General features: G+C 37.3%; 1 protein-coding gene across 2 annotated transcripts in view; it reads left to right on the forward strand.

The window, feature by feature from the left end:
- L2HGDH (L-2-hydroxyglutarate dehydrogenase) overlaps positions 1-21,964 on the forward strand; it is a 31,736-nt gene extending 9,772 nt beyond the window's left edge. For both annotated transcript variants that reach the window (XM_016198089.2, XM_087820594.1), the window contains 6 exons: positions 773-935; positions 2,099-2,133; positions 8,296-8,463; positions 9,390-9,547; positions 10,891-11,022; positions 20,508-21,964. In XM_016198089.2, the coding sequence (XP_016053575.2) occupies positions 773-935; positions 2,099-2,133; positions 8,296-8,463; positions 9,390-9,547; positions 10,891-11,022; positions 20,508-20,703 (852 nt within the window). In that variant the 3' untranslated portion in view covers positions 20,704-21,964. The remainder of the gene's footprint in view (positions 1-772; positions 936-2,098; positions 2,134-8,295; positions 8,464-9,389; positions 9,548-10,890; positions 11,023-20,507) is intronic.
- Positions 21,965-23,726: the final 1,762 nt, after the last annotated feature.

A 23,726-nucleotide genomic window follows, 5' to 3' on the forward strand; every position in this document is an offset into this window, starting at 1 on the left:
CAACAAAAACCCCACGCTGTTAATTTCTCATGTTGCCTGAAGAGAAAGTTTGAATTAACCACATGCAACCTCCATTCGATATTTGCAGTCTTGAAAATAGAGTCTGCAGCAAATCAGATCAACGCTCTGCAAATGTGTGAGCGATTCAGCTTTCTCACTGAGCGTGTATGGCATACGATCCACTACTGGGAAAACTCAGTGGAGTTTATTTAAAACATAATTGTTTAGTGATATAGAATTCGACTCAATCAGATATGAATTGGAATCAGATAGGATGAAGGATGAATAAAACTGAAAAAGGCATTGTAGTAGTTGGAGGAGCCTGGCAAAATGAACTCTTTAAGCAGGAGAATTATTTCTGATTATAGAGATTTTCTTATTTAACTCGTATATCTATTAGACATACTGTGTGTGTGTCTGTATACATACATCATACAGGGTGGGGCAAAAGTAGGTTTACAGTTGTGAGGTTGTGAAACACAGAGTTTATTCTTGTATATATTCTTAATTATTGTATTATTTTCCATAGGAACAATTGTAAACCTACTTTTGCCCCAGCCAGTGTACTCAAGTTTAAATTCAGGCACTACAGAGCAAGTTATTATTTTACTTTTCTTTAAAACTATGAGATTTTTTTTCTAAGGAACCATAATGTGTGTTACCCATCAAAATAAACAGTAAAAATTTTCAGCACAAAATAAAATTTATTGAACAAACTGTTCTTAATGATTTTTAGTTGTATTATCTTGACTTTTACATAATTCTGTCCCAGGGACTAATGGCCATTGATTGCCCTTATACTGGCATTGTGGACTATCGTCAGGTGGCTTTGTCATTTGCCCAGGATTTCCAAGATGCAGGTGGCTCTGTCTTGACCAATTTTGAAGTAAAAGATATTGAAATGGCTAGAGAAAGTCCTTCAAGATGCGAAGATGGTAAGCCATCCTTGTCTTTTCTTTTGAATGTTTGTATTGACTTCTAAACAAATTGGGGACTGTTTTTGGCTGGGAGAAGTCTGCCAGGAGCTGGGCTAGAGTAGGGCACAGAGCTGGAGGCAGGTGCAGAGGGTAAGGCTAGATGTGGGTGAACTGGGACTTCCAGTGAGTTGAGTGTTGATAGAACGAGACACTGATCAGACACTTCTGACTAGTGCTAAAACCTGAGCTGCCAAGCCTGTTTATATGTAGGTTAGGGTCAGAATTCCTTGGAGATGTTTGTTAAAAATGCAGACTTTAGCAATACCCAGTCTTACTGAATCAGACTGTCTGGGGTTAGGGCATGACTTAGCCATTCTGAACTTTGGAGACTTCTTTAAAAAAAAAAAAAAAGAAATGTAAATTTTGAATTTGCTTTTGGGAAATTTGAATGAAGAAAAATGTAGTGCTGAGTTTATTCTTACTTAACATGTTTTCTTTTTAGGAGATTTAGGCCATACGAATCATTCTCCTAGTGTCCTACTAAATTCTAAGATTATGAGCAAAATTGTTAAATAATTAAGATTTTTATAGGTAGGTAGCATAATCAATCAAATTTGTTTATGGTACAAGTAGATTATATTCTTTACCTGTTGTACATGTGCTTTATAAGACTTTGAGATCCCCACTATCTGATTGGAAACTAATTTTTTAAATACTTTATTATTGGAAATTTTAGTGTTTTAATAACTCTTGCTTCGTTTCACAACCTGGAATCTACAAAGATTCAGCAACCAGCATTTGAACAACAAATGTCATAGCATTAGTTCTGGGGGAAAATACATATTGACTTACAATGATGCATTTTATAGCATGGTTTCTAGGTTTGTGGTTCAGAGAAAAGCTGGGACTGCCTCTGTTGGAGCTGAAGTGGGGAAAGGTTGATAATCATAGATTAAATAAATTCATATAAAATAATCTAAAAAACATGCCAGAGTTTTATATATTGTCAAATATGAACTAGTTTAATCTTGTTGCTTGGTAAAAGCTTCAGAATGAAATGTGGAAAGTAATCATGGTTGTGACTGAAGAAACTCATTTAAATTTGTTATTAGTATATTTCAAATACTGTAAGCCTTCTTTTTACTAAAAATAAATCACTAATTCCTTTTTCCCCCCCCCAGGGATGAAATATCCAATTGTTATAAGGAATACAAAGGTAAAGATTCTTAAGCAAAATTCCTTATATCTATATTCATTCCCTCTCCTTTCTTAAAAAGTTGAATTAGCCACAGTGCTTTATTTTCTGTCACTGAATGAAATTTGTCTAGTGTAAAGTTATTTTGAGAGAAATTCTTTGAGAGCAGTGTAAAAGTTTTCATTCTAAGAAGGGTTTCAACTTGGAAATGTATTCATATAGTGACAGTGCCAGCAAGGAATAGGATTCTAAGTACTTGGAGTGTTTAATTTTAAGGCAAAACTGATGGATATTTGATTGTTCTACCTGCTCTTCTACATTAACTTAGCTCTCTACTAATGAGAAAATTTAGGTGGGGTTGGGTGACACAGATTGTACAGAGGGAGATGGACTGCTTCCTTTCATCTTCACATAATCTAAAACAACTATTGAATGGCATAGAAGTTTTGCATTCACTGCGTGTTCACTGAATGGTTCAGAGTTCAGCCAGGAAAGCAGAGTCGTTAACCTTTAAAAGACGGCATTTAAAAGACAGCATCATACAAACTCCATATATTTTCCAGGGTCAACTGTACAAATAATGATTTCTTTCCTTTTGCCTGTAAAAAAGGACGTATATGCTTAGGTTTCTGAGTATTTAATGAGTGTAGCAGGATTTATCACAGGAATTAGGCCTCACACAATTGTGAAAGGACCTGGGAAAGCCAAGGTTTAGAAGGAGAGTTGGTAGATCAGAAGTGTATCCAGCTAGACTGAGAACCAAGTGTATCCAGCTGCTGAAGTGAAACTGCAAATCAGAAGCTCATGAGGAGATCTGGGGGAGCCCTTTTCTACACCCAGGTAGTAGGCGAGGGCAGCGGTTGGTCAGTAGGATCAGTAAATGGGAAGCAGAGCTGGATATGGAGCTATAATTCACTTGGCAGTGGGTGTTTGTCACCACATTGGCCTAGAATCACCTTCAGAGAATAGTGGCTACAGTTTTACTTCTGCCTGTCAAATCATATGCAATTCTTGTTTTGGTCAACTTTAAGTTGGAACCATATAGGGAAGGGGATTCTGTCGAGGGTAGTTTCCAGGGTAACCAAATTGACACAGTATAAACCCCCACACTCGATCCCTTTCCAATTTACCATCCATTCGCACTTCTTATAACCACATTTAATTTCCAAATAAAGGCAGTAGTAAAATTATGCTTCCACCTACAAGGTTCAACTATCTTTCATACAACTGAAGACATACATGCTTTCTACCATAACAGAGTATCATAGGCTTAAACAGAAGAAGTTTATTTTGTCACATTTCTGGAGGCTAGAAGTCCAAGATCAAGGTGCCATCAGGGTTGCTTTCTGGTGAAAACTCTCTTGGCTTATAGATGGCTGCCTTCTCATTGTGTCCGCACATGGTCTTCTCTGCGTGCTCGTGTGGGAGAGGGAAGGGGGAGGAGAGAGAGAGAATGAGAATGAAAGCATTCACAATTTTTGGTGTCTCTCTTATTAGGACACCATCTTATCAGATTAGGGCTTCACTCCTGTGACCTCATTTAACCTTAATTACCTCCCTAAGAGCTCTGTCTCCAGATATAGTCACATTGGGAGTTAAGGCCTCAACATATGAATTTGGGGGGGAGGGGGACATGATTCATATTATAACAATGAAGAAAAAGATTTGGATAATTATAGACAAGTATATTTGTTTCACAGTAAGGAAGAAATAACTACTACATTCCTCATTTATTTCACCAATCATGTGGGCATATCATAACTGATATTTATAATTCCCTTCTTCCACTATCCATTCCATAGTCCCTTGGCCCTCGGCAAGCATCTCAGCTGGTTATGGCTCCTAGTTTGGTATGGTAACTCAAACTTTTATTCCTGAAGTGTCTCTGCCATTAGCAGCCCTGCCTGTTTTGTGTTGTAGTGGTTTCCATTAACTTTTATAACAATGCGTGGGGATACAAAGAGATAGCCTAGGAGATCTATATTCCAGACACACTCCTCTTTATCATCCCCAAGTTCTCTGTGTGGTAGCAACTCTATTGCTCCTGTGAGTCAGGATCAGTAACCTCCATTCAGTACAGTAATCTCTGCCTGTTGATTCACTGTCACGAGGAACCCAAAGTGGCCAGGTGTGATAGTATCAACTTCTAGCATAATGGAACCATTGCTTCCATAATGGAAGCATTTTTGCCTTGGCAGCTAAGACTTCTAAACCATTAGAGCCCAAAGTTGTGGGCCTAGGCAGCAGAAATTTGGATTAGGAGCAGAAATTAGTGGATTATTGTAAGGAGCTACTCCCATTTCCCCCTCTTGATTTCCAGAACTGTGAATCCTGGCTGTGAGAGAAACACCATATATTAGTCACTGATTTAGAGCATATAGAAGGTCCTGGAAGACATTGCCCCAGCCCTGCAGGGTATTGCCGGCTGGCTAGTGTTGTTAATTGAATCTTCAAAAGTCCATTCCACTTTGTCACCCAGTAGCTTCAGAATGGTGGGGGAAATGATAAAATCAGTAAATTCCGTAAGCATGAGCCTATTGTTACACTTCATTTACTATAAAATAACCTCACTGATCAGAAGTAATGCTTCTGGGTAAAATACCATTATGTTGAACAAGGCATCCAGTAAGTTCACAGATGGTGGTTTCCCCAGAAGCATTGTGGGCAAGGAAGACAGATCTATATCCAGAGCAAGGACTAAGTACTGCACCCCTCTCCCCTTTTTTTAAATTGAAGTGGTCCAGGGATCATATCAGTGGCTCTTTTGATTTCTGCTGTCGGGAGATTGAGCATTCAGCAGGGGCTGTAGTGAGTAAGGCCATGTTGATGAGCCCACACATCACCTCCATCCTTGCTGCCATAATCACTTAGTTTGAGAAGCCATAGGGTAAGGACAGGGGTGGCTGGGGAAAGAGGCTAACTAATGTTCACAGAGCAGTTCATCTTGCCTACTGATTATTAAAATCTTCCTCTGCCCCTGTTACTCTTCAGTGAGCATTCATATGGAACTGAAATACCTTTAGCGTGTTTGGAGAAGTCCATTCACATACCTCTTCTCCAGAGCTGCTTTTCCTGACCATCCAGCCAAACCATTAGTCATTGCACATGAAACTGTGTAGATGCATACTTGTAGCCATCTCTCCTTCTAGGTGAGATAAACAACCATATGGTATTCAAAGTTCTGCGTGCTTGGAGCAGGCCCCTTCACCACAGTCCTTTAGGGCTACTCCCAAGTGGGGCTATAGTGCTATTGCTGTTTACCTTCAAGTGGGGCCAGAATGTTGTGCAGAACCATTTGTAAACCAGGCCTGTATTTTTTCTTCCTTGTCCAACTGATTATAGAGAACTTCCCATGGGGCCACAGGGGCAAGTTGAGAGGGAGGAGGTAATTTTGTTGTTGTTAATCCTCACTGTGGATATTTTTTCCATTGATTTTTAGAGAGAGAGAGAGAAACATCTATGTGAGAGAGACATATCAATTGGTTGCCTCCCACATGCAACCCAGTAGGGACCAGGGGTCAAACCTGCAATCCAGGTATGTGCCCTGACTGGGAATCAAACCCGAGACCCTTTGGTGCATGGGGCGACACTCTAACCGTTAAGCCACACGGAGCAGGGCAGGAGGAGGTAATTTAGTAGGAGTAGGGATCGTGGGAATTTCAGCCACTCGCCTCTGCAACTTATTTGTGCCTTCAGGACCTATACAACCCTAATCTTGTATATTCTACTTCCTCTTGATGACAGAGTGCTGCCGTACACACCCGATTTTGTGGCTTTGGTGAGTCAGACAATACCCTCTTAATAACGGGTAGTTCACATGGTAACTCAGTGACCTGTGGTCAAGTGTTGACTCAAAGCCAGAAGCACTTTCTCAAAAGGAGGATAGTTATCTGCAGAGGATGGTATAACTTTCCTCCAAAGTCCTAAAGTTCTGTGCTTGGATTTCGCCTACAGGGGCCTACCAAAGTCTCTATAAAATATCCCTATCTACCACAGACACTTTGATTACTATCAGATGTGCTGGCAGAGCAACCAGGGTCTCCATTCAAAGAAGGATTGCCCTAGCTGGTTTGGCCTAGTGGTTAGAGCATCAGCCCTTGAACCAAAGGGTCCTGGGCTCGATTCCGGCCAACGTCATGTACCTTGGTTACAGGCTTGATTTGCAGGAGGCAACCACTTGATGTGTTTCTCTCTCTCTCTCTCCCCTTCTCCCTCTCTCCCTCTCTCCCTCTCCCTCTCCCTCTCCCTCTCCCTCTCCCTTCTACTCTGTCCGGAAAGCAATGGAAAAATATCCTCAGGTGAGGATTTAAAAAACAAAAACAAAGAATTAAAAGTCTGTTTCTGCCCCTACCCTCATTTAAGGGATATTTTCACTAGAATATGGCATCATATGATGAATGATGTATAGGGGCCTATGGGATACCAATGGAAATATGTTTCACCCACAGTTGCTATAGTTGCTGCCTTTTATTTTGGCATTTTCCTTTAGTATAGTTAAATGATAATTTAAGAATTTGAGTCAACTTATTGAGTTGAACATCTATGCTTTTATGAGGTTAAAAGAAAAGGAATTTTAAAAAATAAAGTTTTGGGGAGAGGATTTAGAAGCTAAAATTTATAGATTGCATATAGGAGAAAAGTCTGTTTCACTTTTTTAAATAGCAGTACAGATTCATTGTTTAATTTTTTTTAAGAAATGTATTTTTTAACAAATGTATCATTCAACGTTTATCTAAATTTACATTTTCAATGTGAAATTAGTGTGTTACTGAATTTAATTATTGTTTCTTATATACCATAAAATGATTTCAGAGGCTTGTGATAGTGTTTAATCATTTCTTCCTTTGAAACTGTTCCTTGAGTTTTTAAAGAGAACTTTTGCATTATTAGCATACCGGTACCATTCTACAAATTCTCTTATCATTACATTTATCATATGGCTTATCTACATTTTATGTTCTAAGAATAAAAGAATTGCTGACATTTCAAGTAAGGACTAGTAGATTTATATCACATAAAAATTATTTCTTGTACTTCTGTTATATAACTCTAGATGAACAGGAAAGATATTAACCAATTTAGAAGTCATGTTTTTCTTGTTGGCATAACTCTTTGACTTCAAGTGTCTTTAAACTATCATGGTTTAGTCTAGCTAATTTGAACTCACTGCAGAGAAGTTTCATCTGATTTTTGTCAGAAGTGTGACTTGAATAACTCTTGAAAAGAGGCTTACTTTTGTAACTAGGCAAAAATAGGATGCATACAAAGATGGAATAAGTTGAATCACTACAGGCTGAAAAGAAAGGGACTATTGAGACAGGTGAGAACTCCGAGGCTTCAGAAACAGGTCTTCTGGGAGGAAATCTAAGAACAAAAAATTACCTGGAGCAAGGTTGTTTACTGTGTAAGAAGTAAAGAGATGGGAATTGGAGTGTGGTGGTGAATCGGGGTTAAATGAAATTATTTAGGAAATAGGGTGGTAAATTGGCTAACCCTAATAGGGCTAATCTAAAAGTATGTAGATAATAATCACAAAATAAAACTTGTAGGAAAATGCAACAGCCTAAGATTGGCAGTCTCCTGGTTGTTAAAGCAAACCTTGACTGTAGTGTGTGTTCTGAGTAAATGTGTATTGAATGAATGGGGTTTTGAAAGTAGCCTCAGTCTGCAAAGTAGATATTGATCAGGAAGGAGAAATTGGCTGGTGGTGGGTTACAGTTGTAGTATGAAGCAACCTGAGAATAACAGGATAATTACTCATAGATAAGACAGGAGAAGCTGTCCGAAATACAGAGGACGCCAAATTGGTGGGGGCCATCTACATGAAGTTTGTTTCTTCATGCAATAAATAGTTAAGAATATTTCCATGATCTTAGTAAAGTGTGTGTGTGTCTTGTTAAATATCCTCACTTGGTAGGTCAGCCATTGAATCCTGAACCTAATTTAATTTAAAGTACAGAATTCAAGGTGGCATCCTCTTGCACACCACTACCCTAAGTTTCTAGCCACCACCTAAATGCTGAAGAATTTATTTTGCTGATACTTGTATTTAATTTCCTCATTTAAAAGGGATTAAAAAGAAAAAAAGTCCTTTTCTGTGTCCTTATTGTCTCTTCTATCACCTGTTTTCTGCCCTTGACCTGTTCTCCAATCTGCGTACTCATATCACTGCTCTTCTCTTAGGGAGAGGAAGTTCAATGTCAGTATGTTGTGACATGTGCAGGACTTTACTCAGACCGTATTTCCGAGCTGAGTGGCTGCAATCCCGATCCTCGAATTGTACCATTCCGGGGAGATTACCTGCTCTTGAGGCCAGAAAAATGCTATCTTGTGAAAGGAAATATTTATCCGGTAGGTGTGATGCTTTTGCTCGCTCATCCTTCTCATAATGACTGGGCAGAAAGGGAATGAAACAAAAAACTCTTATCCAGGTCAGAACTAAGATATTCTGAAGGGCTTTTTGTGCAAGCATTTCGTGTTTTTCCCTTATGGTTAGAGTCCTAATTCTTTATTCTGATATCATAGGCATTAACTTATACTTAATTGTCCACAAGTACATGTCTTCAGAAAGCATGGGTACACCATGGGAAGGGCTCTCAAGAAAGAACCCAATTCTTCCTCCTGTCTGGTAGAAGGAGCACTCAAAAGAGAACTTTCCCTTTTTGCATGCCCAGATACTCAGCCCTCTTTCTCAGCTCACTGCCTACAGGTGCAGAAAAGAGGTTGTGGCCACTCTGTAGTTTCACAATGTAGAACACAGAGCCCTTTAAGAAGAGCTCATTCTGTATGGAACTACTAGATTGAACCAGATGAAAGTACCAATATTCAGCTACTTAATGTTTTTGACCTTGCCAAAATAACCATTTCATGTGCTCCAACCCAATACATTCCAACTTGACAAGAACCTGTGCTATGAGTGCGTTGTGGTTTTTTTTTTGGCAGCTCTGATTTTACTTGCCAGCCACATACATCCCTCGTTGGGGGCAGGGTGGGAGGGCGGGGGGGAATAACCTGAAGCAGGGCAGTTCTTTTTTTTTTCTTTACCCAGAAAGAGGAGTAGATGGGAGTGTATGTTAGTGTCAATAGCATCAGTGTTTCCTATGTGGCATTTCTAGGCTGAAGCATGTAAATGAAAAATGTATCTCAGTACAGGTCAAAATAATACAAATTAAATGCATGGGAAGAAAGTGATTTATATTACCAGTTGATTATTTGAATGCATAGTAAAATGCAGTATGAAGTGGGGCTAACTGTTCTTTGCTGTGTTAAATCTGTAGGTCCCAGATAGCCGGTTTCCTTTCTTAGGAGTTCACTTCACGCCGAGGATGGATGGCAGTATTTGGCTAGGGCCTAATGCAGTTCTTGCCTTTAAACGAGAGGGCTACAAACCCTTTGACTTCAGTGCCAGAGATGTTATGGATGTAATTACCAAGAGGTAACTTTATTTACTTAAAAAAAATGATTTCATGTGTTTATATTTTTAATGTGGGAAATTTTGTCTTTCTTGATAGTCTATTTATTGGGTAAATCCTCGCATTTGTGATTAACATTGATTTTATTAATCCAAATTAAGAGCTTTATGGAATAAGCATAATGTTTAACTACTTCAAGAAAATTCTGATGATCCAGGCTGAAGTCTTGGTTAAAAAGAACAAGACCCAGTCATATATCTGACAATCTAGATCTGTTTTGCTAACCTAGCTGCGTTTGAAAAAAATTGTTTCTCTCAAAATCAGTAGATGGCTCACTTTGATAAAGTGATTTCAAGCCAGTCACCATCATTATGAAAACCACTGGAGAAATTGCTGATAACCAAAGTTGTTTCCTTTTGTGGAAAAATAACAATGCATTGACCCTGGACACAGAATCTTTACTGTATTGTAAGAGCTCAGTGAGGTTTTTTGTTTTTTTGTTTTTTGGTCCTTTCAGCAGTGTTGCGCTCCAGAGAGTTTCACATCAAAATTACTAGAAAGCTTTTTAAGGCATACTTGAGATTCACTTTCTACAGATTCTGAAACAGGTTTGGGATAGAATTTTCAAGCATGTGTGCTTTTTGTTGTTGTTTTAAATATGCTTTATATAGGTTTATTTTTTATTTTTTTAGAGAGAAGGGAGAGGGAGAGAAAGATAGAAACATCGATGAGACAGAAACATCCATTGGCTGCCTCCTGCATGCCCCCTTCTGGGTATTGAGCCCTCAACCCCGGGCATGTGCCCTGACTGGGAATTGTGCCAGCGACCTCTTGTTGCATGGGACAGTGCTCAACCAAGTGAGCCACACTGGCCAGGCTAGCATGTCTGCTTTTAAAAATAAGTATATACATAGGCTCCACTGGAGAAATTGCTGTCATTAAGATAATTGAGAATCACTAGTAGAGTATCTTACCTCTGGCTGATAAAAAAAAAAAGTAGGGTAAATAATCTATCTTACTTCTTTAATGTCCTGATTTAAACATCTGCTTATGCCTTTTAGGTGCATTTTGAAAGCATGTAACATTTGTATCAGAAAGCCTTTTTGTTGGCAGGCTTTATAGAATCCTAGTTTGAAACCAGCATTCCCTGGTAATTTGAGTTTGAAAGGTGTTTGCCTTTGGACTTCAGAGAGTATTCCTTTGATGAAGTTTCCTTCTTTTATTGATTTTCTTTTAATACGTGGTTTTTCTGACTTTGCCTAGATTTATGTGAGCCCTCCCTGCCCACATCTAATAGTCGTAAAGTTGTTTAATAGTAATAAAGGATTCCTTTCTCTCATAAAGATTTTATTTTCTTTGCTTTCAGTGGCCTGATTAAACTGGTGTCCCAGAATTTCTCCTATGGAGTCAGTGAAATGTATAAAGCCTGTTTTCTCAGTGCAACAGTGAAGCACCTTCAAAAGTTTATTCCTGAAATTACTGTCAGTGATATACTTAGGTAAGGAAAAGCCATAAGGATTGTAAATACATCCAGTCATGACTTCAGTGAACTTGGGAGGTGGGTCTGACTTGGTGATTCATAGGCACCCTTTCAGTCAGCGTGTGCACTGAATCTTTGTGTGCTCTCTCTTTCCCAACAAGTTGTTGCATTCCCTTTGCAGTGCATGAGTTGGGCATTGCTGCATCACGACCCTTAGTGCTTGAACTGCATCTACCATTTATAATTATCTAGACTACCTTACAGCATTAAACTGAAATCTCCATTGCTGCTATATTGATATTCCACCTTCATCTTTGTGTCTAGCTATCACTCATGATAAAAAACATCTTGCCTGAAATTTTTTAACTCTCCCTGGCCTCTATCTGTTGTGATTCCAAAGCCTCTTGACTTTAATTGTGTATAAGATCGTTGAGCACCATATTAACTAATTAGGTAAGAAACACATCAAAACATTCTATTTTGATTGATTCTTTTTATGTTTTACATATGTTTTTCTGTGTTTGTTTTCTATTGATTTTTAGAGAGAGAGAAAGGGAGAGGGGGAGAGAGAGAGAAACATCAATGAGAAAGAAACATTGATGGGCTGTTTCCTTTTAGAAACACACTCCTGTACTTGGCATCTTACCTTGCTGCTTCTCTACTGCTTCTTTTCTAGTTTGGGTCCTACTCCACTCAGGGACTCTACTTTCAGGACAGAAGTGGGAAGTAGTGTGGTAACCATCAATCTGAGTTCTTGTTACAGGGGTAACAAGGATGTGGGGCAGAGAAGAATTACTTAAAAAAATTTTTTTTTCTTAAAGGTAAAAGGCTTTCTGGGCTTGATCTGTAAATTGTTCTAAATACTACCCAAGCCTATTTCCTTTTCTCTTTGGTGATATTTTTAGGGTGTTCACCTTTTTCCCTGAACAAGCCTAATCAGCAGTATACTTTGAGGTACTCCCCCTCCATGCATCCATCCCATGAATCACTAGAGAACTAAGTGCCTGTCACCTCAGTAACAGCTGCTGAACTTGCCCGGTGTAAAATGTCAGCAGCTTGACTCTATCTGGGAAGAGGGCAATAATCATGTCAGCTGTCTACCTTAGGGGAGTGTCTTGGTCTAAATCTCACTCTAATATATCATCTCAGAGCTGTCTCTTTGAATCTTTAGAACTGTTAAAACCCAGCTCATGTTTTTACTCTTATCTCTCTCACCCCTTTACTTACCTTCTGAAATGGAAGGGATAAAAAACCTAGGCTTTATTTTCTTTCACTCACCTATAAATAAAGGCTATTATGTTTTCAGTGGTCTGCTTTAGCCAACTTGTTATGTATTATATCTGAAAAAAGGTTGGTCAAATCTGGTGTCTTACTGCTATTAATATTCCTTGGAAAATACAATAGGTGGGGATAACAAATCCTGTGTATAAGCAGTTGCAGTGAATTCACTACTCATATTTGATTGCCACCCTTTTGTAGAAGCCTGAGGAAAACTCTTTAGACCAGTGGATTTCATATGGTAGAGCTGGACTGGGGCCTGTGGGTTTTGGTGACCACTCCTCTGTCTCTGCCTGTAAAGGTGTCAATTTCAGTTACCAGTTTCATTAGCATGCAGTAGACAAGGGTACACAGCACTGTAGGCAGGTGCATTTGGGGACTAATTCAACCCAATCACAGATAAGTTTCTCTTTAGAGATAGAGAAGCTAAGCACATTTAGCAATTCCATTTACTCCTTCCCTTTTATTCCATTCCTATAGCTATTAAATGTGGGAAATTATCAGTAACAAAAAGGAAGTTGTAGAAGATATGTTTGATACCATTTATATAGGTTTAAACAGAACCTCATATTATTTATGGATTGTACATGTAATGTGAAAATGAAAACAAACATAGTGATAAACACCTAATTCAGGAGAGCGGTTACCTCTGGGGAGAAAAGAGAATGGGATCCAGAGAGTTCCACAGGGGCTATTATCATATCTATAATGCTTTATTTCTTAAGATGTTTGGTAAGAAAACAGGTGTTCATTATATTATTCTTTGTATCTTGTCATATGCCTGAAATATTAAATAATAATAATAATAATAATAAAGATCAGTAGCCTTTCTCACTTTTTTTTAAATTTTATTTTTGTTTAAAATATTACAGATGTCCCTTTAGCCTTTCCCACATTTTGAAGTCCAATTCTTGCTTATCTTGCTACCCAGTCTATTAAAACCATAGATGCTTTGTCATTAATATTGAGGCAGAAGCCTATTAAGCAGTTGTAGATAGTCAAAGAGAACTGAAGCAGCACTTTTAGTGGGATATTTAGCTCAGGGTGATGTTCTTCAATTGCCGTAACCAGCAATGGGAATCCAGCTTGACAGTAACTTGGACAGTAATTTACCGGTGAACATTAGATTGGAATGTAAAGTTATAATCTGTCAAATATATGCATCCGGCATATAAACTCATTGTTAAATCATGATTTCTAAGATACTTAATTTTAGCTCTAAAGTCCTTTAATTTGTTCTGTGATTAATTTGGACATGGAAATCTAATAGTAGTTTGTATCTGTTAGCATTGTAAGGATGTAAAAGATGAAAACATATATATTAAGATCTCCTCTTTCCCTGTTCTTCACTTTGAAAAATTTCTTATTTGGGGAATTCTAGAGTAAATTTTTAGGCAAGATGTTTTCATCCCAAGTGGTAGCTAAAGGCTATACTGTGTCATTGTGAAATATAAAAGTGAAAGCCAAATATTCCCACAATAGAGGTGATCTAGACCAGGGTTTGCCAGTCTTGGCACTATTCACATTTGGGGCCAAATAAGCCTTTGTTGTGGGAGACTGTCCAGTTCATTGTAGGATGTTTAGCAACAACCCTAACCTCTATTGACTAGATGCCGGCAGTACTTCCCTAGTTATGACAACCTAAAGTGTCTGCAGACACTGCCAAATGTCCTCTAGGGGGCAAAATCTCCCTCGGTTGAGAACCACTAATCTAGGGAATTTGCTAACCCTTATACTACAAAATACTAAGAAAGTCTGGAGAAAATACAATAAAAATCCTTTGAAATACATATTGCTGAGAGTGCAAGAAAGTAAAGGGAATCCCAGGAGCAAAAATGCAGGGGAAGTAGAAAACCCAAATACTGAGAAGAATTGGTGCTGATGCTGTCCTGGAGGGGTGGAAGGATTTGCTGATTTTTATATCAATATAACTTTTATTTTTAATTGCTTTGTAATTTACATACAGTAAAATAATGCAGATCTTAAATGTTCACTGAATTTCGACAGTTGTATAAACTCATGTATCAACCACACAAAACAAGATACCAAACATTAGGGACTTATATTTTAATTGCCACCCAAGTGCTGGAAGGGAGGCATGGGCCTATAAAAGGTTGAAAGTTGGAACTGAGACCCCTGTGTTAATCCAGGGACTCTTGAAGGGCTACACTCTCAGTGAAAAGGAAGCCTTAAAAAAAACTCCCCTTGGCACCAGGAAGTGTTAAGGAATTTTGCCTGTCCTCATCTTGAGGGAAGAGGGAAAGTAGGGCTGGTAGAATCTCCTAAAAATCTAGAACCCTAGGCTTCTCCTCACAAGTGCTTGTAGTTTGAATTTATACCACCCAGTTTGATCTAGGAACTTTATGCTGAGAAACTGATTTAAAAAGTAGGTCCAGACTTGTTCGGATCCTCCTTCAAACTATTTCTTTCTCTTACTCCTTCTCTCACTTTAAGTAGGAGAGGGAGGGAGGGAGAGAGGGAGAGAATGACAGACCAAGAGAGAGACACAGGGAGAGAGAGAAAATCGGTAATTTGACCACAGACTGATTATTGATAATACTAAGCAGCAATTACTTGATTACTATTATTATTATTATTTTAAGAATCCTTTTAAAAGAAATAAACATTGAAGTGAAACGATGTGCCACCTGGGATTTGCTTTAAAATAGTACAGGGGAGAGAGATGGACAGTGAGTGGTTATATAGATAAAACAAGATTGGCTGTGTTGATTATTATTGAATGTGGGTAATACATACATGAGAGTTTATTATATTGTTCATTCTATTTTTGTACATTTAAAAAATAAGTGTTCCCAGGCTGGTAATATCCCTGGAGCACCTGGTAGAAGCAAATGTAAGACCTCTATGGAGGGACAAAACCTCAACCCAGATCCCACAGTATTCTCCCAGACGAAGTCCTGCCGAACAGAAACTCACCATCAAAAGTTACAAAACACCAGAAGTGAGAGTAAGTAGATAGAATAAATATCAGAATGAGACCCCTCATAACTGTGGGTAATAGTAATATTAGAAACCGTAAAGCAAATGTGCTTCAGTGAATTAAAAGGAATGGAAAACATGAATAAAACAAACAACCAAAAACAACAACAAAACCTCAGGCAACTTTGGAAACCAAGTAATTAGAATTCCTAGAAATAAAAGTATAGTTCTTAAATTTTAAAACTTAAACAGCTGAGTTAGACCCTAAGAGATACTAGTAAATTAAAATCTGAAGCATTTAGAGAACAGTGTTGCAAGATACAGATGCATCATGTGGATAATAAAAGATATCAAGAAGAAAATGAAAAGATTCTAGGCTATATCTTATAAGGGTTCCAGAGAAATTGAGAAGAGGCAGTACTTTGAAGAATATTTGAGAATTTTCTAGAGTTGACAAAAAAGACAAAATTCAGGATGCACAGTGAGTCCCATCTGAATAAATAAAACTAAATGCAAGAATGGAAATTGATTATATAACTTCCAAGTCAGTAAAGGAGGAAAAAAGAATATAGAAAATTCAGTAAGTCAAGAAAGGAGATGGGAAAGCCTAATAATATGGTAGAAATCAAACATATCAGTAATTACAAATGTAAATGTACTTAATAGAGTACTAGGTCCATTTCAGATAAAATACACCATAAGGCCAAAATTATTATTAGAGATAAAGAGGGTCACCATAAACTTATTGCATATACATAATATGAAGTACAGGAAACAAAAATTGGCATAACTGCAAGCAGAAATCAACAAATGCACAACTGTGGTGGATGATTTTATGTCTATTGGTAGAAGAGATCAAGCAGGTAAAATACAGATTTAAATAACACTTGATTTAGTGGATTCATATAACTCTCCCACCCCTGTTACAGAATACTTGTGTTATTCAAACCCTCACAAAACATTTACAAAGGCTCAAAGTGTTCTAAGTCATAAGCCAAGTTCTCAACAAAATTCAAAAATTGGGCATAAAAAAACCAAGTTCTCTTGTCATAATCCAGTTAGGTTGAAGATTAGTAGCCAAAATATCCTTCCTTTATGTTTGGAAATTAAGATGGAATGGTTTACTTTCTCCATACCACCATTCCTACTTTAAATATGCTCATGTGAACTTCTACTTTTAGATTAACAGATCCCATGGTGAGTTTTGTAAAATACTAAATTGGCCTATTTGGAACTGGCCAAAGATGTCAGCTGTAGCCTGTCATAGCTGTTTTCCAGCCCACAGGATAATGCCTGCCACAGAATGATAAAACAGTAAATACAGTACTTCTCTGATGAGTGAAGCCATTAGTTATATATTCACCTGTTGTTTCTGGACATGTTTAAGGTCTAAGATGTACATTCGCATTAAATGTAGCTACCAATATAATAAAATACGCGGCTATAAACACTAAAAAAATGTGGTGAAATTCACATATATTAAGTTTGATGGGTTATTCTTTCAGCTATTAAAATAGAATTTTTAAAATTAGAAATTCAAAAATTAAAAGTTTCTAGCCTTATTGAATGCTTACTATATACAAGGTACACATCTAGACATGGGGGTGAAATAGTGGGATTGTACAAGATCCTGTACTGGCCCTCAAGACAATTATGGTTTCTCTTAACCTGAAATTTCAAATTATAATACCTCAAGCTGAGGTGTTTTGAGGGAAAAAGCCTGTATGTAGTCATGCAAAACAACAACAACACTGAAGTTGCATCAAGTGCTGAATAGGGAACTGAAGAATTTGGTAGCTTAAATATTTCATGTTATATAGTTACTTTAGTTTGAACTAAAGTGAGATCCTTAGAAAAACTTAATATTGCATAGTTTTTTACAGTTTGGATTATAGGTCTTTTGAACACTTGGGCAGGAATGTAGGGGGTATTGAGAACATAATTGGTGCTGCAAGAAAAATAAGTGTGTGTGTATATATATATATACTTATTTATTTTAATCCTCACCTGAGGATTTTTCCATTGGTTTTCAGAGAGAGTGGAAGGGAAAGAGAAAAACATCGATGTGAGAAAGACACATCTATTGGTTGCCTCCTGCACGTGCCTTGACCAGGGCTGGAGATCGAGCCTACAACCTAGGTACGTGTCCTTGGCCTGAATCAAACCTGAGACCCTTCAGTCCATGGGCTGACACTCTAACCACTGAGCCAAACCGGCCAGGGCAAAAGTAGATACATTTTTAATTGTAGTTAATGACTATTAACTTCTGTTTGTTTAGAAGGACTAAGGGGAATGTTCTAACTAAACCTTCGTATAAAGGAAATTTTCCACACAACATCAGTGCCTGGTTATGGCACTGTGTATCCCCTACATGTTGGTCTTCTGTCAGATAAAAGGAGAGCGACAAGTAACTCATAGTGATACTCTCAATAGAAACAGCTGCATTTTCCAGGAAAAGGGGAGAAATGTTGCTTTGATGAGATGAGCTTCAAATACAGAATGTACAAAATGATACACTGATATGGATCCTTACCTTAAGAAATTTTAGCTTCAGTCCCATTCCATCTTGCTGTGTTCTTTTTTTTTTTTAAATGGTGTCTTAAGATGTGACTTTTTTTTTTAATTGAATTTATTGGGGTGACATTGGTTAATAAAATTATGGATTTCAGGGGTACAATTCTATAATACATCATCTGTGTATTGTACTGTGTTCACCACCCCAAGTCAAGTCTCCTTCCATCACTATTTCTCTCCACCTTACCCTCTCCTACCTCCCCCCACCCCCTTTTCTCTCTGGTAATCACCGTACTGTTGTTAGTCTATGAGGCTTTTATTTTTCCCCCCTTAATCTCTTTACCTTTTTCACCCAGCCCTCTATCCCCTTCCTTCTGACAGCTGTCAGTCTGTTCTCTGTATCTATGAGTCTGTTTCTATTTTGTTAGTTTATTTTGTTCATTAGATTCCACATATAAGTGAAATCATATGGTACTTGTCTTTCTCTGACTGGTTTATTTTACTTAGCATAATACTGTAACCCTAACCCAAGTTTGGCTGTCTGCTGCCACAAAAACCAAACTCATGAGACAGATGCTAGTGAAAAAGGAAAGTGGTTTATTTAAGTGCCAGTTACCTGAGAAGATGGGGAACTCTTGTTGCAAAGCCCATCTCAACATATCAGTGCACGCAGAGGTTTTTATAAGGAGGGAGAGGGAAAGCAGAACAAAGAAACCAAGGGGAGGGGGGTGAAAAGTTCTCTATGTGCAGTCTAGCACAGTCCATTCCAATAAGGACCTTGAATCTGGTCACATGATGGTCTGATGTCTGTCTGCTTCTGTGTCATCCTGGTTCTAGGTCATCCTGGTTTTACATTTGAAGGTCAGCATATCTCTATCTTCTGAAGTTAGTTTCTAGGATTCTTATACAAACATGCTGTTTATCTACAAGCTACACATTAGTCAGAGTCAGTATTTACATAAACAATGTCAAAAGAATGATTGGGAGGGTTACAATCACCATTGTTACAATATTCTTCAAGTCCATCCATACTTTTACAAAGGGTAAGATTTCCTTCTCCTTTTTATGGCCTAGTAGTACTCCATTTTTAAATGTACCAAGCTTTTTTATCCACTCATCTACTGATGGGCATATGGGCTGCTTCCAAATCTTGGCTATTGTAAATAATGCTACAGTGAACATAGGGGTGCATAATTCTTTCAAATTAGTGTTTCAGATATATTCCTAGAAGTAGAATTGCTGGGTCAAAAGGCAGTTTTATTTTTAATTTTTTGAGGGAACTCCATGCAGTGACTGCACCAATCTTCATTCCCACCAACAAGGCACGAGGTTTCTCTTTATTCCACATCCTCACCAGCACTTGTTGTTTGTTGATTTATTGATGATAGCCATTCTGAAAGGTGTGAGTTAGTATCTCATTGTGGTTTTAATTTGCATTTCACAGGTTATTAGTGATGTTGAGCATCTTTTCATATGTCTGTTGGCCATCTGTATCTTGTTGTGTTCTAAGTATTGTATCTCATTCTTTCTTGGAAATCCTTAAGCTCAAAACTCTCTTGTCCAGATTCCCTGCAGGCTTCTATAGGGCAGATTCCTTACTTTTATTGTAGAAACTTTCACCCTTGTTGTAATCTTTACTTACTTCTCTACAACTGAATGGTATAGCTGTGTAACTTCAGACAAGTTACTTAATCACTCTGTGTTTCTTCACCGTTAAATATAAACTGTTATCAGCCTCTTAGAGTTGTTGCAAGGATTAAATGAAAGAATTCCTAACACTGAGTAAGCACTTGGTAAATAATAGCTATTATTATCACTCTCTCTCAGCCAGGCCAAGGTCTTAGAGGGCAGTGTTCCCATATTGTTCTCTGTATGTTCCTCAAGTACTTATCTACACTGGTCCAGAATCAATAAAAATGTTTCATATTATTGTCTGATTTCTTGAGTCTTGGTGGTGTGTATAAGGCAATGTTTTCAAACTCTGTTTTCTTGAGCAGATTCAATGAAGGCACTTTTAGATTCCAGAAATATTTTATTCAGATTTCATCTGTAAATTTTTAAACTATTTTAAAAACAAAAAATCTAATTTGTAAACTCAAGTGTTATAAAACAGCACTTTTAGTAATAAAGACTCTTACTGTATTAACTTACTATTAAGTTAATTTATTTTTTACCTTATCCTGTTACTTCTGTTTAATTAATTGAAGGTTAGCCTGATATTGAAGGCTAAACTATTGAAAATTTAAACAAACTACAAAATAAGAACTTGCTGCCATTTCCAAATATATTTCTCCATAAATTGTAATAGTGTACAATCAAAACAAAACACAAAAATAGAATTCTGTAGTGGATATAAGAATGCACAGATATACATATCTCCTATTTTTAATTGCTTTGTATTAATCAGAAGAGCCTTATTATTTTCATTGATTTGTTTTATAATAAATTCATTTTATAAATTTAAATAAAAGTACATTTATTCTAATTAAATATGGATTTATCTGCTACTTTTGGAAAGAACAGATATTTATAACTAACCCATTTGTATATTCATTCAATAAGCATTTATTGGCACTGTTGTGTGGCAGGCATTATGCTGTAGACTGAGGACATAAGTTTTACAGGCTATGACTGACAAACCTCTTGGGTTTCCACATGATTGTGCATTTAGAAGAATAAAGATTTTAATGCTTTAAGAATACTTTGAGATCACTGACTTATAAAGTATCCTGTCTCTTCCAGTAAGTTGACTGCCACTCTTGGTTTTGCAGAGGTCCAGCTGGAGTAAGAGCCCAAGCTCTGGATCAAGATGGAAATCTTGTAGAAGATTTTGTATTTGATGGAGGAGTTGGGGTTATTGGAGAACGCATTCTTCATGTGAGAAATGCACCTTCCCCTGCTGCAACTTCTTCCCTTGCAATTTCTGGAATGATTGCAGATGAAGTGCAACAAAGATTTAAATTGTAAATAATGAAAGGAGCTAGTCTCCACATTCAGCAACATCCACAAGAATGTACTAATTACATTCTTTAAGAAAAATGGTTTGAAAATAGCATATTTAGTTATCTCATTTAATAACCACTGAATTGTTAAACTGATGTAACATAGTAATAACTTTAAAATCCATGCTCTTTTACTTTGTGAATAAAGAGGAAAGGTACAGTGGCATCTGTCCTGAATCCTTGACTTTTTTAATGACCTGTCCTCACTAACCATGATCTAGAGATTTGGCTCTTTTGGAATTTCTCCGAATGATGGCATAGAGATTTGCATATTTCCTTAACTTTTTGCCTATATAATGTCTAAGCTTTTTTGTCTCTTATAGGCAGGAAAATATAATGTATTATAAGTTGCAAACCTTTTAATTTTGAAGTTATAGAAAAGCTCATATTTAGAGCAACAATATTTGTACTTGGGAATTCTTGATTTTAAAAAAATACATGAAATTTCACATTTTTAAGTAGTTTGAGTAAGATTCTACTGAGCTGTAATATTTGCAGAGAAACTCAAAGCCTTTTTTATTGCCAGTCTCTTTATAACTGACTTGGGGTGGTGTCATCACCAAATCTAAACAGCAGCAGTACACTATGAATGGTTGTTGCCGACTCGTCAGTTTTCTGTTGTTGAGAAGCTGAAAGAACATAGAACCAATAGGTTTTTATGAGAACAGCTTTAGAATCCTGGCACTGATATACAGAACTCTAATTTAAAAACCATTTACCTCTTATCTCTGCTCTTGAGTTACACCAAGGTTCTCAGATGTTGGCCAAGGTCACTAACAATTCATGCCAACTTGGTTTTTCAGGGCTCCTGTCAACTTTATGAGGATATTTCTTCATTTTTGGAAAATACCTGACTTTGAGGCATTCACTTTTATAAACCGCGCAAGTGCCTTACATTCATGTGTACTTCATGAGTATTTTAAATCGTTGGCCAGTGCCATACTTTATATTATATACTGTGTAATGTGTGTGGTATCTGTTGAAAGGATTCTTGCAATTCAGAAAGTTGGAAAATAGAAATATAAATGAAAATAAGGCTGCCTACTGATTGGGGAAACTTATTACGGAACCACCTCTTAGGTGAGATTTTCACCCATTCCCTCACCTGTACTCTCTCAGGGTTAACCATACCCTCTTTGTTATTTCTTTCCTCTTATCACTCCAAAGACGTGTGATGGATGAGTTAGAGGTATGTGCACTTTGGTTGATAGAAAAAGCTTTTTTGTTTTTTTCCTTTCACATCAAGCCTCCTTGATTACACTGATCGAACTACCTCACCCATTAATTTGAAAGGCTACACATCATCTGCTTATGTTCAAAAAGAAGCGCATCCCAGGTAAATAGGCTAGGCAATTATTCAAAACTTGGGATGAGCATATTTAAAGCATTCAGAAACCATTCACAGAAGAAACAAGCCCTAATGGTTCTTCATAACAACTGATTCCTGCAAGAAATGTGACAGGATATTTTTCTGTTCCATAACAAGACTGTTAAGAAATGGAAAATATTACAATTCTCTATTTCACCAACAGTAAGATTGCATATGCACTAAGCTGTGAAAGACTGAAATTACAAAAATAACTGCCCTAATTAAAGCAACCCTCATTCCAGGTGGGTCTGTACTATACCTCCCAAAAATACAAGTGAAAAAAATTAAAGTGTCTTGAATATGTGTTATTCTCTTGTAAAACATTTTGTATTTATGTCAATTGGGTTTTGTTATGTAACACTAATAAAATATTTAAAAGTTTTGTGTATTACTGAAAGAGAAGAAAATGTATATTAATATTAAAAATATTTTAATGAGCCTTGGTGTTGTGAACATGAGTTTTAGTTTCATAAAAACTCTGATTCAAATAAATGTTTTGTGTGTAAAACTTGAACTAGCTTTAGATAGCAGCCAATCTTAAAAGTAAAAACAAAAACCTTCTGTATTTGAATATAATATAGAAATGAGGTAGAGTAGTTGATATTTTGGGTAAAAAGTGGAGCACTTGCCCACTTACAAAAATGGATTTCTGATGGTGGCAATATCTGGCTGACCTCTGTCATCTTTATACCGCAGAGCACCAAAGGACATTATTTTTGTTTCATAGCAGAATGTCTATAGCATATAAACACACAGTGCTTTCTGTTGGGTGGAGGTTGGGGGGAAGAGAGTTAAATAATCAATCTTTTGGAAATTTATTAAAAATTAAAGTTCTTGGGAAGACATTTCTGGCATGTTATCTCTTACAGGGGGTTGGGCTTCTGGGCATCAGCCTCCCATTACAGGGCAAACAATCTGTCTGATTACCTGTTCCAAATTATTTCCAGCAGGTGGACTGTAAGAGAACCAAAGTTAGCTACAGCAACGAACCATGAAAGTGAGTGACAATGACATTTATTGTTTCCTGTGGTGTTGCTTTGGTTTGCTACTGACTGACAGCACTTGTAGCTTTAAATAAATTGAGGAAGAGAGAGTACATGGGAGAAATGTTGAGTAAGTACTTCTCGAAAATGCTTTCAGTGGGAGAATATTGGTGGTAAAATTTCAACTGCCTTTTAAAATCTGAGATGTGCTTGGGTCATTCAAGTTGTCTCCCAAAAGATATTCTAAATTTTAAAAAGTTAAAATTACTATCAAATTATTACTATGATAGCATATTAATTTTAATTCAAATTTATGATTGAGCTTTTTGTTATATATCCACAGGCCCTCCCTCTTATAGTATTAGTGTGTTTAATAGTTGCATTTTTTAAAATCCTCACTCAAGGATATGTTTTCATTGATTTTAGAGAGTGAGGAAGCGGGGTGGGGGAGCAGGAGAGAGAGAGGGAGAAACACTGATGTGAGAAAAACATAGATTGGTTGCCTCCAGCAAGCACCCTGAGCAGGGATTGAACCCACGACCTAGGCATGTACTCTGACCAGAAATCGAACCTGCAACCTTTTGGTGTATGGGATGACACTCCAACCAACTGAGCCACCCAGCCAGGGCAATAGCT

The sequence above is a fragment of the Miniopterus natalensis genome, chromosome 1 (assembly GCF_054644295.1).
Source record: "Miniopterus natalensis isolate mMinNat1 chromosome 1, mMinNat1.hap1, whole genome shotgun sequence".
Taxonomy (NCBI): Eukaryota; Metazoa; Chordata; class Mammalia; order Chiroptera; family Miniopteridae; genus Miniopterus; species Miniopterus natalensis.